Source organism: Crocodylus porosus, unplaced genomic scaffold (assembly GCF_001723895.1).
Source record: "Crocodylus porosus isolate Cpor-Errol unplaced genomic scaffold, CroPor_comp1, whole genome shotgun sequence".
NCBI lineage: Eukaryota > Metazoa > Chordata > Crocodylia > Crocodylidae > Crocodylus > Crocodylus porosus.
Genome location: NW_017728906.1, coordinates 58,440,924 through 58,456,315, shown reverse-complemented (window position 1 = coordinate 58,456,315; position 15,392 = coordinate 58,440,924). Strand labels below are relative to the sequence as shown.

Sequence of the window (15,392 nt, the reverse complement as noted above, 5' to 3'; positions counted from 1 at the left end):
GGGGAGAGGAGGCTCACTTCTCCTTTCCCCCCTGCTGCTGCTGCATAGGGCTGGGCCCTCTCTCCACCCCACCCACCTCTGTGGCAGGCCAGCTTCTCCCCCTCACCTCGGGCCCACTCCTTCCCCCCCCACCGCATTGGGTTTGCTTCTCCCCCAACCACTGGCACATCAGCCTGCATCGGCCCTGCAAGCGGAGTTGACAGAAGGGGAGAGGGGCGGGCTGAGGCCAGTGTTGGTGGCCTCGTCCCTGCTCCTGCAGAGTCCCGACCCTGCTTCCGCCACTGCCACTTCCAAGGAGCAAGGGGAAGGGGGCAAGGCCAGCTCCGGTGGCCTCGCCCCCCCCCACTCTGCTCCATCATTGCTGCCTGCAAGCCCCCCCATCCTGCTGCATCCCCTCTGCATCACTGCTGTCCCCTCTATCCCCTGTGTCCCTGCCATCATGGCGGCACTCCACTGCACCACCACCTCCTGTTCCAGTGCTGTAATCACACTCTGGTTGTTTTAGTCAGCCAGTCAGAGTGTGAATAAAGCATTATGGACAGACAGACAGATTATGGCTTTTATAATATTAAAATTTATAATTTGTCCATATATAGAATCTAATTATTGGGGGGGTCATCTTATATTTGAATATATATGGTACTAGTGGTTTCTTAGATATTGCTGCCATGATGGGAAAAAAAGGGTAATATATGTTAGAAATGGAGGTACTGTCCTTCTATCAACAAAACTCTCTTTTTCTCTTCTCTCTCTCTCTCTTTCTCTCTGTTACAGGGTTTTCCTGATAACCTGCAACCCAGGGCATCTTAAGCTACTGGTTGTTTTTTTCTGGACCTATAACTTATCTTGTGAAATTTCTAGAAGTAACTATGATACCAGGTGCTGCTAGGCCAGGGGCGGGCAATTATTTTGGGTGGAGGGCCGCTTAACAATTTTTGTTGAGCTATTGTGGGCTGCAGGGGTAGCCCTGTCCCTTGATGGGTGTCTCAGCCCCTGATCACCATCTTGGGACCAGAAGTCCCACTTCTAACCTCTGACCTTTGTCACCAGAAGTCCCTGCCCCTGCCCCAGAAATACTCCTTTTGGGAGGGAGGGTGCTGCTATCTTGAAACCGAAACCCCCTCCCCATATCATATACTAAAAAATAAAACATCTACTATAACTTATTTTAATTTTATTTAAAAAATATTTTTGTCTTAATTTATGTGTGCTTGCTTAGTGTATCTAGCAGCACTTGTCTAATAGCTCAAAATACAGTCCTATTGGGTAGTAAGAGGCTGTATGTTGGCCAATGTGGTTGGGGAGTGGTGAGGTGTGTGTGGTGGGCTGCGTGGGTTTGGAGAGGTGTTGGGGTATGTGATTGGGTGGGGGCCCTGGGAGGGTGTGGGCTTATAGTGGGTGGGGTGGGAGAGAGAGAGAGAGAGAGAGATAGGGCTGGGCTGTCAGCCCCATCACATGTGGCTCTCGCAGTAGGGACTAAGAGGAATGAATTTGCAGGCCTGGAGACATTAAATATGTAGGAGTCATATCTTAAGAATACAGGAAGGATAGAGAATTAGAGGAAAGGAAGTAGGGTCTGTAGAACCTGGGGAAGTAAAAAGGCAGGAATTAAGAGGCAAGTCAAGCTGGAAAATATGAAAAGGGCTTTGGTAAAGGCCTTAATGTGTGGAAGCAAAGATAAATGCTTTTATCAGCGTTTGCTGCTGCCAGAGCCGAGCAAGTAAGTTCCAGTTGGGGGAGGGAGGGATGGAGGTGTAGGTTTGCTGTGGGAGGACCCTACCCCCACCCCTTTTGAAAGTTGAAAAGGGGAGGTTGTAGGGTTACTTAATGGTGCTTACATTTCTTCATTTCTAAAATAAATTTTATTTCATTCTAGAACTGGAAAATCTAAATTCAGGTCAACAGTAATAAAATTCTGTATTTTCCCCCCTCATTACAGGACGTGATAATGCCTGTGAGAAAACATCATATATGTTCCTACGGAAAGAACTTCCTGTGCGACTAGCTAACACCATGAGAGAAGTTAATTTGTTACCTGATAATTTACTAAACAGGCCCTCAGTTGGGCTAGTTCAGAGTTGGTAAGTAAAAAGTGCATTAAAAATCAGTTGTAGTTTTTTCCATTGAACTACTGTTTTATTTACGAAGTATTTATGTAGAGAAAAAATATAGTTCAGTTGTAATATTTGAACCAATTTTTGTGTTTTATAACAGAATTATTTCTTCAGTTGACCTATTATACGTGTCCCCCAGCCTTATTTTCTGCTGTATGACACTAAACTAATACAATTTGAATAGATAAACTCTCTTTGTTTATTAGGTACCCAGAAAGTAGGTTCATAAGTAATTATAATGAAAAATCTTTATAATGCTAAATCAGTAGCTGTAACAGGACCTTTTCTCTTTTTTAAAAGAGAAAAGACTTATAGCTTCATACTTAATAAAGTATAGTAGTAAAGACTCATAGGCTAAGTACAGACATTTGAGAGGTTAAGTTGGTTCCAAAATAGCTGCCCAGTTTAAACTTAGCATGTCCCAATGCTGACCTTACACTTACAGACCCGGTCTCAGTGACTGGCAGTCGATCTAAACCTGTAACTGAACAGAAGTTCCATGTACACAAACTGGTCTAAAAATTGCAGAACCCAGTTTAAGATAAATCTGGATTTATGTAGTGTCAGATTAATTTGATTTAGGTCAAACCTGTGCATGGAACTTTTGTCCACTTCTCCTACACAGCCCTGGAGCTGGGAAAACCCAGCTCTTTTCACTCCCCCTTTCCCCTGCACTGTGCTGTTTTTCGCCCCCTGGTCTGTTGCTCCCATCCCCATCTCAACCCCCATCTGAAAAGCTGTGCTGGGTGCAGCTGCTTTTATCAGCGTTTGCTGCTGCCAGAGCCGAGCAAGTAAGTTCTGGTCAGGGGAGGGAGGGATGGAGGTGTAGGTTTGCTGTGGGAGGACCCTATCCCACCCCTTGCGAGTCATGTCTGTTCCCCCCAACCCTACCCACAGGTCGTGCCTGCCTTCCCACCTTTCATGGGTCGTGCCTGTCTCCCCCCCACCCTTGGGTTGTACCTGCTTCCCCTATCCCGCCCTTGGGTCATGCCTGCCCCTCCCCACCTACGGGTTGTGCCGTTGCCCCCATCTTCTGGTGGACCCGTGATCCCCCATATACCCCCCCACCATCCTGACTTGCCTGATATCAGGCAGCCATTTTGAATCTATTTCTCACCCCCATACCCCCAAAGTCTGTACTTCGCCATAAGGAGTAAGTCCCTAAAGTAGTTTTAAATACTTGAAGGTTTCTCGCTATCTTTTTTAATGACAACTGGCAAAGCATAATCCATTTTTAGAGCTTGTGCTTTTAAAGATTTAAAATGACAGCTTGGATTTGGTAGGTTCCATGGAAACCGTAGGGAAAAAAAAAAAAAAATCCTCCAGTTTCCACAGCTGATTTCATATGTTCAACTTTTCAGCTGATGGGTATTTGAACTAATGCCAGGTCCTAGCATCTGTTCCATAACCCTCTAGTTTTGAGAAGGGTCTGAAAACTGTCTTATTATTTGTATTTAAGTCCTAGTTTTGCCATTTTTCACAAGACACAATTCTACATGCTGTCCACGTTGAAGAATAATTAATAAACAAAATTATGTAGAAGTACTCCTATCAGATACTACTGACTATCTTATGTGATTTAAATTCAATATGGCATGAGCAAGTTGCAGCTGAACTTATCCTCTGCCCCCACCACACACACTTTTTCCTCTGCAGCCCATTTCCCTCCCTCCACTTACTCTTAGATTATGCTTTTAGATTATTTCCTAAACCCATGGAAGTGAGGAAAAAAATTAGAAAACCCCAACTTTGTACTGTGGGTACCCATAGACTTAGTTCATCCAAAATGAATGCAGTTTACCTTTTTTTTTAAAAAACTGCTGCAAATTTTAGCATAAGTATTCCAGAAACACGTGTTTAAGCAACGCTTTTTTTTACCTATTTATATGTAGAGACCTACCAAAATCACGATTTTGTGGATTTTACAAAATCTGGCATTGCCCCCAAAATCTGCAGGAAGGAAAATAAAGAAAAATTACTGAAAATAAAATGCTGGCTCCCCAGAGGGAGCTAGCTGTGGTCAGGGTGCTGTGGTAGCCCTCCAGGGGATGGAGTTGGGAGGCAAGTGGGGGAAGGGCTGTTGGCAACATGGCTGTTGCCCCTGCCCCTCACTGCTGTTTGGAAGTGAGGGCTACCTGTTATGTGGCCCTGCTTCTCTCCACCAATGAGTGGCAAGGGGGCGGGGTCACATGAGACAGCCCCTGTAGTCAATCAGCAGTGTGGGGCAGGGCTGTATGACAGGTGGCCCTTACAGCCAATCAATAGTGAGGGGCAGGTCCACTTGGCCAGAGGCATGGAGGGGCCGTGCCTTAGTCCATCCATGAAATGGCTGCTGAGCTCTGTGTTCTGCCTTCTGGGTCCTGCATTATGCCTGCAAAACTGGTGGGCAGCTGCCTAGAATTCATTAGGTCCCTACGTATGTATAGAACAAACTATGCATCATATTAATCCAAAGCCAAAAGGTTCATGATGATTTATCATATAGTTCATTGGGCTGGGACCCAGCAGAGTTGACAGTGATTCAAGCCATAGTAATCCCACAGCTCAGCACTGCTCGGTGTGTACTCAAGATAGCAAAGCACCCTGCCAAGGAGTGATGTGCTAATTAGCCCCCACTTATGACTGGACCTAGGTGCTCTTGTTATGAATCTTGGGATCCTCCAAAAATTTATATGTACATGAGGCATAAGGCAACCTGGTCTGGCAGTACCTCATGGAGGGTGGAGCCACACTAATCATATGTGGTAGGTTGAGAGGATTCTGGATAAGCTGGACCGTGTTTGGTGATGTTTGCTAGACATTTAAGGCTGGTGAAGAAACATGAATAATTGGAAATGGGAAAGAAAGGCACAGCTCAGCTGTGGGAGTGGAGAGGAACTAGAAATGTGTTCAGGGTACTCAGCTGTGGGGGTGAAGACGAACTTGAAATGTGTTCATGGTAATGGCTCACCATGACTTTGAAAAAGAGTTGATACTGAGGGGGATGTACTGAACACAGTGGGCACTACCATGTATCATATTCAGATGGACTCTACTAACCTATCTTTGTAGTAGGTTTCCATAAGTATGTTTGCCCAATGTGGATCATGTGTTTTATAGACTTGCTCAGTGTTAGCTATATTTTTTCATCTTTATAGTTGAATCCCATTATTACTTTTGGAAGCAGTTTAATGATAGACACTGGACTTAATAAGGTTTCCTTGTATAGATTCATAGATATTAGGGTCGGAAGGGGCCTCAGTAGGTCATCGAGTCTCACCCTCTGCCCTAGGCAAGAAAGAGCACTGGGGTCAGACGACCCCCGCTAGGTGCTTGTCCAGTCTCCTCTTGAAGACTCCCAAGTTAAGGGAGAGCACCACCTCCCTTTAAGTATGTTGTATAAAGTTTCTGATTGGTCTTTCTTTTCCCATATTCTCAGACTCTGGACCTGGCTCACAGACTTAATTTTGTGGCTAAAAGAGATTGCAAGTGTTTTGGTAGAGATTGTTGCATGTCAAATTCCATGTTCTGATAATCAGCTTGTCCTAAGTACATTCAATTGCAAAATGCAATCACAGCCCACACAGAGAATAAGAGTCACCTGAACACTTCAGGAATCTATTTCACTGTGCTCTGTACTTTTCCTAAGACTGTTTCTCCATTAGAGGAAATTCCTAGGCCATGTATGCAAGTGTAAGATGAGGAACGTTTTTTCCCATGGTGATTAGGGTGGCAAGCTCATTTTATATTTGAGTAAATATAGTATGTTCCACTCCTGCTGGGCCTTAGCCCACTGTACTGAGCATAGATTTCTGACTGGGCCATGCCTGTGCAATATGTGTACTCTTGCTTCCACCTGTGAGCAGAAAGGGCAGAGTAACCTTAGCCACTTCTCAGTTACTTTTTGTTACTTAGGCACAGGCATCAGAATTTGCAGTGTCCAGGCCTCTCTTCCCCATTGTTTGGTCTTTCCATTAAGACATAGATAGTTGTAAATAGGAGAGATTTCAGGCTGGATACACAAAAAGATTTGTGCATGTAAGCATTGCTGTCTGTCACTGAAGGCCCCAGAATCCAAAATGTGCATCCTTAAAATCCCTGTTCAGCTGCCACCTAGCACTGGAGGCACTTGAATATTTGCTTCTGGTCATGTTTAGAACTGCCGAATCCTAACTACTTAGACAGACAAGGTTCTTTGGGTAAATCTGATATCTTTTATTAGACCAACTAAATAATTGGGGAAAAAAAATTTCTTAGCAAGCTTTCAGGTTTAAAAACCCTTAGTCAGGCTGAGGAAGCCTCTGCAGTTGGTCTGTGCTCTTCCTGGATGTAATGAATAGTAAAGAAGCCAGAGGCTGGTCTTCATATAAGAAAACCAGTAAATGAATATGTAAATTGAGAAGTCAGTGGGTGAGAGACAGGCTTGGGGGGTGGAAGGGGGATGAATGTATTAGGTAAATTGTGGAGAGCTACCTGGGGAGTTAGATATCAGGCAGGTTATAATGCATCGTAAATCCAATGTCTATATTTAGTCCATGATTTTTTGTATCCAGGAGGTTGATGAAGTGAAGTTCATAGGCTTGTCTGTGAAAAGTGTTTTGTAATTTTCCTTTGAGGATTAGAACTAAGAGATTGGAGAGAGAGTGGTTTTCTTGAGAAATGTGCCCCCACTGGTAATTGGGTTTTATTGTCTTTAATAGATTTCCAGTGTGTGCTCATTTTGGTGTGCAGTTGTTGTTTGATTTTTCTATCAGTGCATTTGATGAGAGAGATTACATTTCTGGAGGTGCAGCTGTAAGATCTAGGAATGGTGATGGTTCTGTTGTGGGGTGTAGTAATTGTGGGGGTGGTGGAGATACGTTGGCAGGTTTTGCATATCTTGTCATGGCAGTCTGAGTCCATTTGGGCCAAAACACACCAAATGGATCTAGACCATGCCATGACAAGAACTGCTTCCTCCCTGTTCCCCAGACCTAGCAGTCTCCAATTTCAGGAAGGCAGGTGGCTTTACTGGCTCCCACCAACTTCCCCTTGCTGCCCAGCTGAGCAGTAGGACAGCAATTTTAAAGCCAGCAGCTGGGAGTTGGGGACTCCAGGAAAGTCTCTCTGACCCAGCCCCTCCCATGATGCCCAGCTGAGTGGTAGTTTAAAAGCCAGCAGCTGGGAGTGGGTCTCTGGAGCCCCACTTCCAGCTGCTGGCTTTTAAATCACACCCCCACCACTCAGCAGGGTGGCAAGGGAGAGCTGGAAGCTGGGAACTAGCTTGAGGAAAGCCTCTGCATGCCTGGTTCCTAGCCCCTCTGACTTTTAAGTCACACTGCTGTTGCTCAGCTGAGTTGGGGGAGAGGGGGGCAAAGGGAAGTCCAGAAGAGCTGGGAGTCAGGCATGCAGGAGGCTTTCCCCAGCCTGGCTCCTGACTTCTGGCTCCGCAGGCTTCCCCTTGCCACAGGCGCTGTTCAGCTGACCCGAAGCAGTGTATTATAAGGCAGGCAGTTCTGCTGCAGCAACAAGGCTCAGGCACCATGCACCACAGTGAAATGCCCCCACTGCACCCTGCACTACTTTGGGTCAGCCCAGAGCAGTGTGGGGCAAGACAGCCTGCTGTGCCTCTGCCGCAAGGCTTCCAGAGCCTTGCTGCAGTAGCTGAGTGCTGCCCTTCCCACTTCTCCCTTGCACAGCTCTGAGTCACTCCTGTTCTCCTAGGGGCAGAACTGGAGGGTTCCTACCATGGGAAAAGCTCTTCCTCCTACCAATCAGCTGATTGGTGGAATGCTGGTGGGGAGGCATTCTCCAAGGGCCAGTACCCTCTTGGGGCTGTCTGTGGTAGCTGCTGCTTTTCAGCAGCAGTCAGCCCCCTTCCCAGGCAGGGGAGACGACAGGCTGTCCATTTCATGTGATTCCATAAGGGCAGCTGTGACCTAGGGAGTAGCCCTCTAGTGCCCCTGGCTCCAGGGCTTGCCTGTGAAACTCTCCAACTGTGGGGATGGAGGAATGTATGTACAGTCCATCTCCCAGCCTATTTTTCTACTGCAAGCAATTTCTTTCAGTAGAAATGAACATCTGCATGCATCCCTTGTGCAAACACTGAGACCCTAGCAACTATGGGTTATGGGGTCACTACTTGGAAGTTGTTCAATAGTTTCGCTGGTGAAAGAACAGGAAAAGCGTCCATTGCTGAATGTTTTTTGCTGCTTTGATTGGAATGTTTTATGTTGTTGTAGTCTTTACAGGAAGCTCTTTCTGTGTACTACACATGTTTTGCAGTCTCCTCCACCCCAACCCCCTCACCCCCCAACCAAATTGCAGCTTTAAGGTAAAATTTCAAGAACGACTTAGGCTTTTAAATTACTTAGGGTAACATTTTAAGAAAAAAACTAATTCTTTCTTTATATTTCAGGTACATGCAGAGTTTTCTTGAACTTCTAGAATATGAAAATAAAAGCCCTGAGGACCCTCATGTTCTTGATGAGTAAGTAGTAATTTATTTTAAAACCCCCATTAGAAAATGATCTGTTACAAGCCAGGATTTCTGTGCACTGTAATATCATAGAAGTAATCTCACTTGTAAGATGGAATTTGGGTAGTTAAGATCAAATTTGTCACTCAGACAGAGATTTCAATAGAAAATCTGTGTATTTGAACCATCTAGATTGTATATTATAACCTCCTAATTTTCAACACTATATAAAGTGCTTCATTAAAGACATTTAAGGAGAAAGAATATGTAAAAATCTATACTTGTATATCAAATGCTTAATACTAAAAAATAGTAGCTTTTTCCTTCTGTTGAGCTCAGTACTCTATTATACTGTTTAATGTATAATATGAATGCATTAATATTTTGAACAATGTGTACAACTTGAAAATGACACTAAAAATAAGTGTACAAATTGCCAGTCACTTTTTTCTTACTAGTAGCTATACCAGATTGAAAGTTCAAATGGAGTCCATTTATTACTAAAGTTTAACTATAGAATTTTGAACAGTATTATTTGTTTCAAGGAGAAAGTTTAACTGTTTTTCTTCTTACAGAAATGTAATAATTTGTGAAGTTGCCATCACAAAATTTGAGGTTTATGCCAGACAAAGTGGACTCAGAAGAGTTTATGTAAATGACAGATGCAGAGCTAAATGTTAGCAGTTCCCTTGCTGCAGGGGTGGCCAACCTGTGGCACATGTGGGGCACATAGGACAGGGAGCAGAAAACAGCAGCAAATCAGGCAGAGAACAAACACAGGGTGGAGAATGGAAAGCGGAGTAGTGGATTGGGTAGCGGCACAGGATAGAGAAGAGAAAGCATAGCAGCCAGCTGGGCAGAGGAAGGGAATAGGAGTGGCACTCAAAGAGTGTGTGGGGCTAACTTATGCCCTACCTGCAAAAAGGCAATAGAGTAGGGATCGACCTATGTGTGCATAGGGTGCTGAAGGCAAGAATGTAGAATCTGAGAATACCTTTGCTAATAGTTCTACTTTTGTGATTGCCTTTAATTCTGGAACAGCATTGTTTCATTAGATGACTGTTTATAACTATTTTTTTCGTGTGTGTGTGTGTATGCAGGACCATAAAGGATTTTATGAAAAGTTTACCACATAGTTTAATGCCCTGCCATCTTTTTATTGGAAATTGCCATAATTAAACTAACTTTAAGACTTTCAAAATTGTGATTTAAAACACTCTGCCAAAGTAGCCAATTAAAAATAAAAATGCATATATACAGGGCTAGCTGAAAAAAAAGATGTTTTTTCTTGCTCAGTTTTGATTAGCACAAATGAAGCACCTTGTTTAGCTGTAGGCCGGTGGTCTCCAACCTGTTAAAGTAGGAGATCACCTTTGGCATTTAAAAGCAACCCAAGATCTACTGTGTGCCACTGCCCAGCAGGTAAGTCTGTGGAGAGGGAAAAGGGGTGTGGGGGGGGGGGCAGATCGAGGTAGAGGAAGAAAAATTAATTATTTGGGGGTGCACCTCCCCAGCAGGTAAGTCCCACCCAGCTGGGGCCCCACTCAACTTACCCCTGCTCCTGCCTCTGCAGCACTGTCCCTCACTGCATGGGCCTCGATCTAGCTCCCACCCTTCCCTCCCCCATGGGCTAACCTGCTGAGCTGGAGAGAGTGCGTGGGTGCGCTCAGGCACTTAGCCCCCCATCACAACCTTGAATCGACTCCAAGAGACTCTGAGATCTACCGGTGGATTGAGATCCACTGCTTGGTGATCACTGCTCTAAGCTAACATCTGAAGCCATGCTAGCTTGCATCTTAGCCCACCCCAATTAAGAAGCCCAGTTAACATGATTGAGGGGACAAAACCATCTTTTTGTCTCTCCATAATGTCCTCTAACATGGTCATATTTACAGCTTGGTTGCTGGTGGGGTCAAGCATCTTATTACATCTTCTTTGTGGCTAATTTAGCAATGAGACTTCTGATTCTCTGACCAAACAGATACCTACTTCATGTATTCCAGATTTTTTCAAGGCAGATCATGAAGTTTAAAATCCTTTATATTTAATGTGTATTGATTGATTCAGTCCTAGTAGATTTTTTTGTGAAGTTTTCAGTGCTTTTGGGTACAGTGTTGAAAATGAAGTGCATGGCACAGTCAGATTAGTCTTTGGTATTCTGTTACAGGTTTGCCTCATAAACGACTTCAGCTTTACTTTGGGCATCATATAAAGTCTTGATTCTGAAACAGTAATTTAATGTAATGCAAGCAATTTTATCATATGGCAAAAAACGTTTGAATAAAATCCTGTTCACGTTGAAGTCTGTGGGAATTTTGTCTTCAAATTGGGTTGTGGTTAGAATTGTATCCTTTGCTACCTGTTTCAGTTGATGTGAAACTTGGTGACTTTGAGGTGAAAGGCTTCAAGGGCCAGATTCAGATCAGGTGAAAAGAGGCGAACTTCCACCGAAAGTCAAACTTACTTTCATTTTCTTACTGCTATTATCATATACTCTGCCCACAGTTAGAAGGACAAATTTGCTCTCTGGTAGAGGCCTAAACTCTTAACTCTGTAGAACCTTGTTTTTTGTTTGTTTGAATCTTTACTAAGCTGCCGTTAGAGAGAGCCCATCCAATTAAAAGTCCCAGATAGACTTCAAAATATTTTATTGGCTTGTCAGTCATCCCAGGACTAATCAAACAACATAAATGTGACAAAACCTAATTGGCATCCTTACCAGAGTTTTAGTCCGCTGCTTGGTAGACAGCTTGGCAAAGATGAACACTTAGGAACAAAACACTACTGATTCTTCCTCAGCTGTATTGGTTTTGAAGTAATATATTGAAGTAAGAAAGTGGCATTTTATCTTGCTCCTTTACAGCCTGCAGCTGTACTTTAAAGTGACATATCTAATAGCAATGTCTTCTTCTAAAAAGGTGAGCAAGATGCACACCTTTGCATTAAGTTCTTGGTTTTTAAGTGGTCCTCAAACATCATTCTGCATTTCTGACTAAACTTATGTGCAGATTTCATTTTAAGTGAGTCCCTCTTGACTTTCTTTCTGCCAGTCTTTTCTTCTCATTTTAATTCTTTGAGTGAAAGATTCAAGGATCAGTGGATATATATTTTAAGTTATTTGGCAAAGATTAAAGTTTTTTAAAGTTCTCCATACCTGTTGGCTATTCAGCCCTGTACGTGTCTTTCATTTCAGCTTGTTTTCAGATAGCTGTTGTTTTTGGAGAGGGGGTTATGATTTAAATGACCAAGTTCTCTGATTAGACCCAAACAGATTTCTAAATGTTCTTGATCTGTGTAGCTAGGTACATGATTTATGAATACCCAGTCTTTTGAAAAATCAGTTACTAATAAGTAATTCAGAATATTGTTGATTTTACTTTCTCTTTTGAATGATTTTTCATATATGCATCTTTGCTTGTGGATATGCCACAAGCACTCAGGTTCAGAAACTTGTTGCATTAGTGACTAGTGTGGAGTGCATCAAGGCTCTATCCTGTCTCATATTTTGTACTGACTGAAGAAAGGGCCATGTGTACTTCTTACTCCTCAGGTCCTCTCAGTGGCTGCAACTCAAGGTGCAGTACTCTTAATTTTACGCTTATTGTGGTGTAAAAACTTTTGAAAGAGCTTCTATATTTTTACTCCTTTTTTCCATTGCCTTTACTACAACCAACAAAACATGTTATTTTATAGTGTTGTAATAATGCTATAGCAATGATAGCCTAGGAAATATGCAAGAGGCGAGAATTTTTGTGGTTGATACCTTTTATTGGACCAACTCCATGTTTGGAATAGACTTGGAAGATCATTTGAACACAGGCTTTCTAAGTCTATCCCAACAATGCAATAAAAGATCATCCGTTAAAAGATATCTACACAAATCCTTTTCTCTCAGCATTATTTTATTTTACTTTTCACTTTTAAGTTTGGGCTTTGACTCCTGTTCAGGCTTAACGGCTTTCTTCCCCCTTATACTCCCAATTTATTTTTGGCTTGTGCCATGTGGTGCCGCCATCTTAGGAATGTTTTACCCCTCTGGCTTCTTTTCCTGGCTTGCTCCTCTTCTTTTTTTGTGATTGAGAGCACAGAAATCCTAGACTACTCACTATGGTTTCTTCCCAATATCTGGGATTTAAATTGACTATTCCACAAATAGTGCAATGCCCATATCCACCAAGCACTCCAAATACTTAAACTACTTAAGAGTCCCATATTCCTATACAGTGTTCCACATGCAGGTAAATTATACCCCAAGTCGGGAAAAAGAATGAGATTGGACACCATCTCTGTCCAAAGGATTTGCTGCCAATCATGTGATTCAGACTATGCTGCATGTTCTTTATCCTTCAACACCAATTAATCAGTGAGACAGCCTATCTTTTTCATTTATGAGAGACTTACAGTGGATTATAGTTCAAAAGCTGACTTGAAGCAGAAGTTTCCATCTTGAAAAAGAGGTTTTCCCCAGGGCTTCAGAAGGAGACAAGTAGAAAATTAGTCCTTGCCTGGAACTGGTGTATTTGCCATCGACTACTCCTGCAGAAATATACCTCTAGGCTTCCAGAATACCAAATGGACAGTCTTAGCAGAGTCTTCTCCCTACATGCTGAGCAGAAGGTTAAAGACTTGCTTCTCCAGTTCATTCGTGAAGACTGCAATTTCTGGAGGTCAATAGATCTATTCACCTTGGAGATCAGCAAGAAATACCAATCCCTCTCCAGGGAATTTCTCTATCCTGGCTCCCTTTCAGATGGTTTCTTCATTTCTTGGCCAGGAATCCTGTATTCCTTCTTGCTCATGTCTTTAGTTCTCCAAGTGCTTTGCAGGGTAAAGCAGCATGTAGGCCAAATGATCTTGCTAGCTCCCACATACCCAAGACAGTCCTGACACCAAGACCACCTCAACACTGTCTCTATCCCTGGATCAGCTCACCCAGAACAGAAGAGTGCTTCACTGAAGCCTACACTCCTTGTTTCTCACGTCCTGAATGCCAGGTAACCACCAGAGAGAGAGTTGCAATGCAGACAGGAGACAACCTTATTTGCAGCAGAATAAGACTAGACAAAGTGATCTGGTGAAGTGGACTCTTGAATTGATGCCAGGTGAAAAATCTCTCCTGTTGAGTCCTATTCTAGCTACCTATTGGAATTTAAATATGGACTTTGCTATTAGTTCAGTAAAGCATGCCTGGCCACTATTCTGGTTCACTTCTTCCTGGCTGATGGCCAGCATGTGCTATTCCACCTCCCAGTAGTCCTGAGATTCCTTAAGGGCCTTACCAAGGTCTTTCGCTTTTGGAAGATGGCATTCCACAGAGAGGCCTGTATTTGGTTTTCATGCCTTGAAGGGGATTTGCTGTATTAACCCATGGCAGCATCTCCTTTCTTCACCCTTCCATAATATCCCCTTTTGTGATGGTAGTTACTTTAGCAAGGAGGGTAAAATGCAAGCCCTCATGATGGCTTCTCATACTGGATCCTTAAGAACCTATCCCAAGTTCCTAGCTAAAGTGGCTTCACCTTGGTCAGCTAATCAGTTTGCCAGTATTTTTCCTTAATCCCTGTTCATACAAATGTGTTGGTAACTCAGTGTGAAGAAACTGCGTAACTAAAAAGGAAATCACTATGGCTGTTTCCCCAGTTAAGCACTCCATGGATGCAGCAATATTAGCCCAAACATTGTTTGCTGGGCTATCAGAATTTGTTTAAGCTATACTGGAAAACTTCCTGGGTGGTAGTACTATGGGTAGTCATTCCACCAGGATCTGGGCATCTTCTATAGTATCTCTACATATTGATATCCACAGAGAAACCCCCAGAACTCAATGTATACCTTATCAAATACTGTGACATTGAAGAAATCTTCCAGGCAGATGCTGCATTTAGTAAGGTGCTCCTTCAGATGTTGCTCACTTAGGATCCTGTGACCTACTTGAGGAATGTAAGCACTGCTTTGGAGTTGCCCACAGTTGAGAGGTGCATACAGGTAATCATTTGAAGGAAAAGATGGATTATGTATCAATGACAGAAGTTCAGGTTGTGCTGTCCATAGACACATCTGAATCCTACCCTCCTTCCTGTCCTTCTTGGAGTCTGATACAATATGACACTGTGGTTGATACTGAACTGAGGAGCAGGAAGCACAACCCACCTGTTATATACTTGGCATGGAGCACAAGGAACAGAGGGGCTATGGCAGATTCATAGATGTTAGGGTTGGAAGGGACCTCAACAGATCATTGAGTCCTAGGCAGGAAAGAGTGGTAAGCTTTGTAGATACTGCTAAGGCAAAGTCTACGAGCTCAAGTGTTTGTGGCTCATGCTCATGAAAAGTGGGCATGAGTACAGTGTGTCTCAAAGAAGTCTAATAAATAACTTTTTTCATTCTGTTCTTATTTTAGTGTACTTTGAATGTGTTTATATTCTTCCTCAACCTGGATAAAATTAAAAGATCAGAAGTCAGTCACTCAGAAAATGTCTCCAAATGGCAACATTAAGGATAGGTTTTAGTCTCGAAAACATACCTATTTGCTTTCAGTTTATTGACTTGTTTAAAAAAAAAACCCAAAAAACCTAATGTTTTTCATAGAAAGGAGTACCTTCAAGTATGAAGTAAAGCAACTTTGCAGATAAAGGAAGTAGCCACAAGGGATTATACTTCAAAGTAAGAGATGATTTTGAAAGAACATGTGAGACATTTTAAATATTACATAGAAGGTGGTGAATACAGTATTTCATGAGCAACATTACACCATAGTCAGCAGTGTAGGAGGAAATGAGCATTTTTAAGGAAAAAATAATATATCATTAGGAGCAGTGTTTTACTTCCCCATGAATATTGTA

General features: G+C 42.9%; 1 protein-coding gene across 1 annotated transcript in view; it reads left to right on the top strand.

The window, feature by feature from the left end:
- Positions 1–15,392, top strand: part of PDK3 (pyruvate dehydrogenase kinase 3) — a 75,614-nt gene that overhangs the window by 32,217 nt on the left and 28,005 nt on the right. The window contains exons 2-3 of the mRNA XM_019529158.1: positions 1,940–2,081; positions 8,491–8,562. Of these exons, the coding sequence (XP_019384703.1) occupies positions 1,940–2,081; positions 8,491–8,562 (214 nt within the window). The remainder of the gene's footprint in view (positions 1–1,939; positions 2,082–8,490; positions 8,563–15,392) is intronic.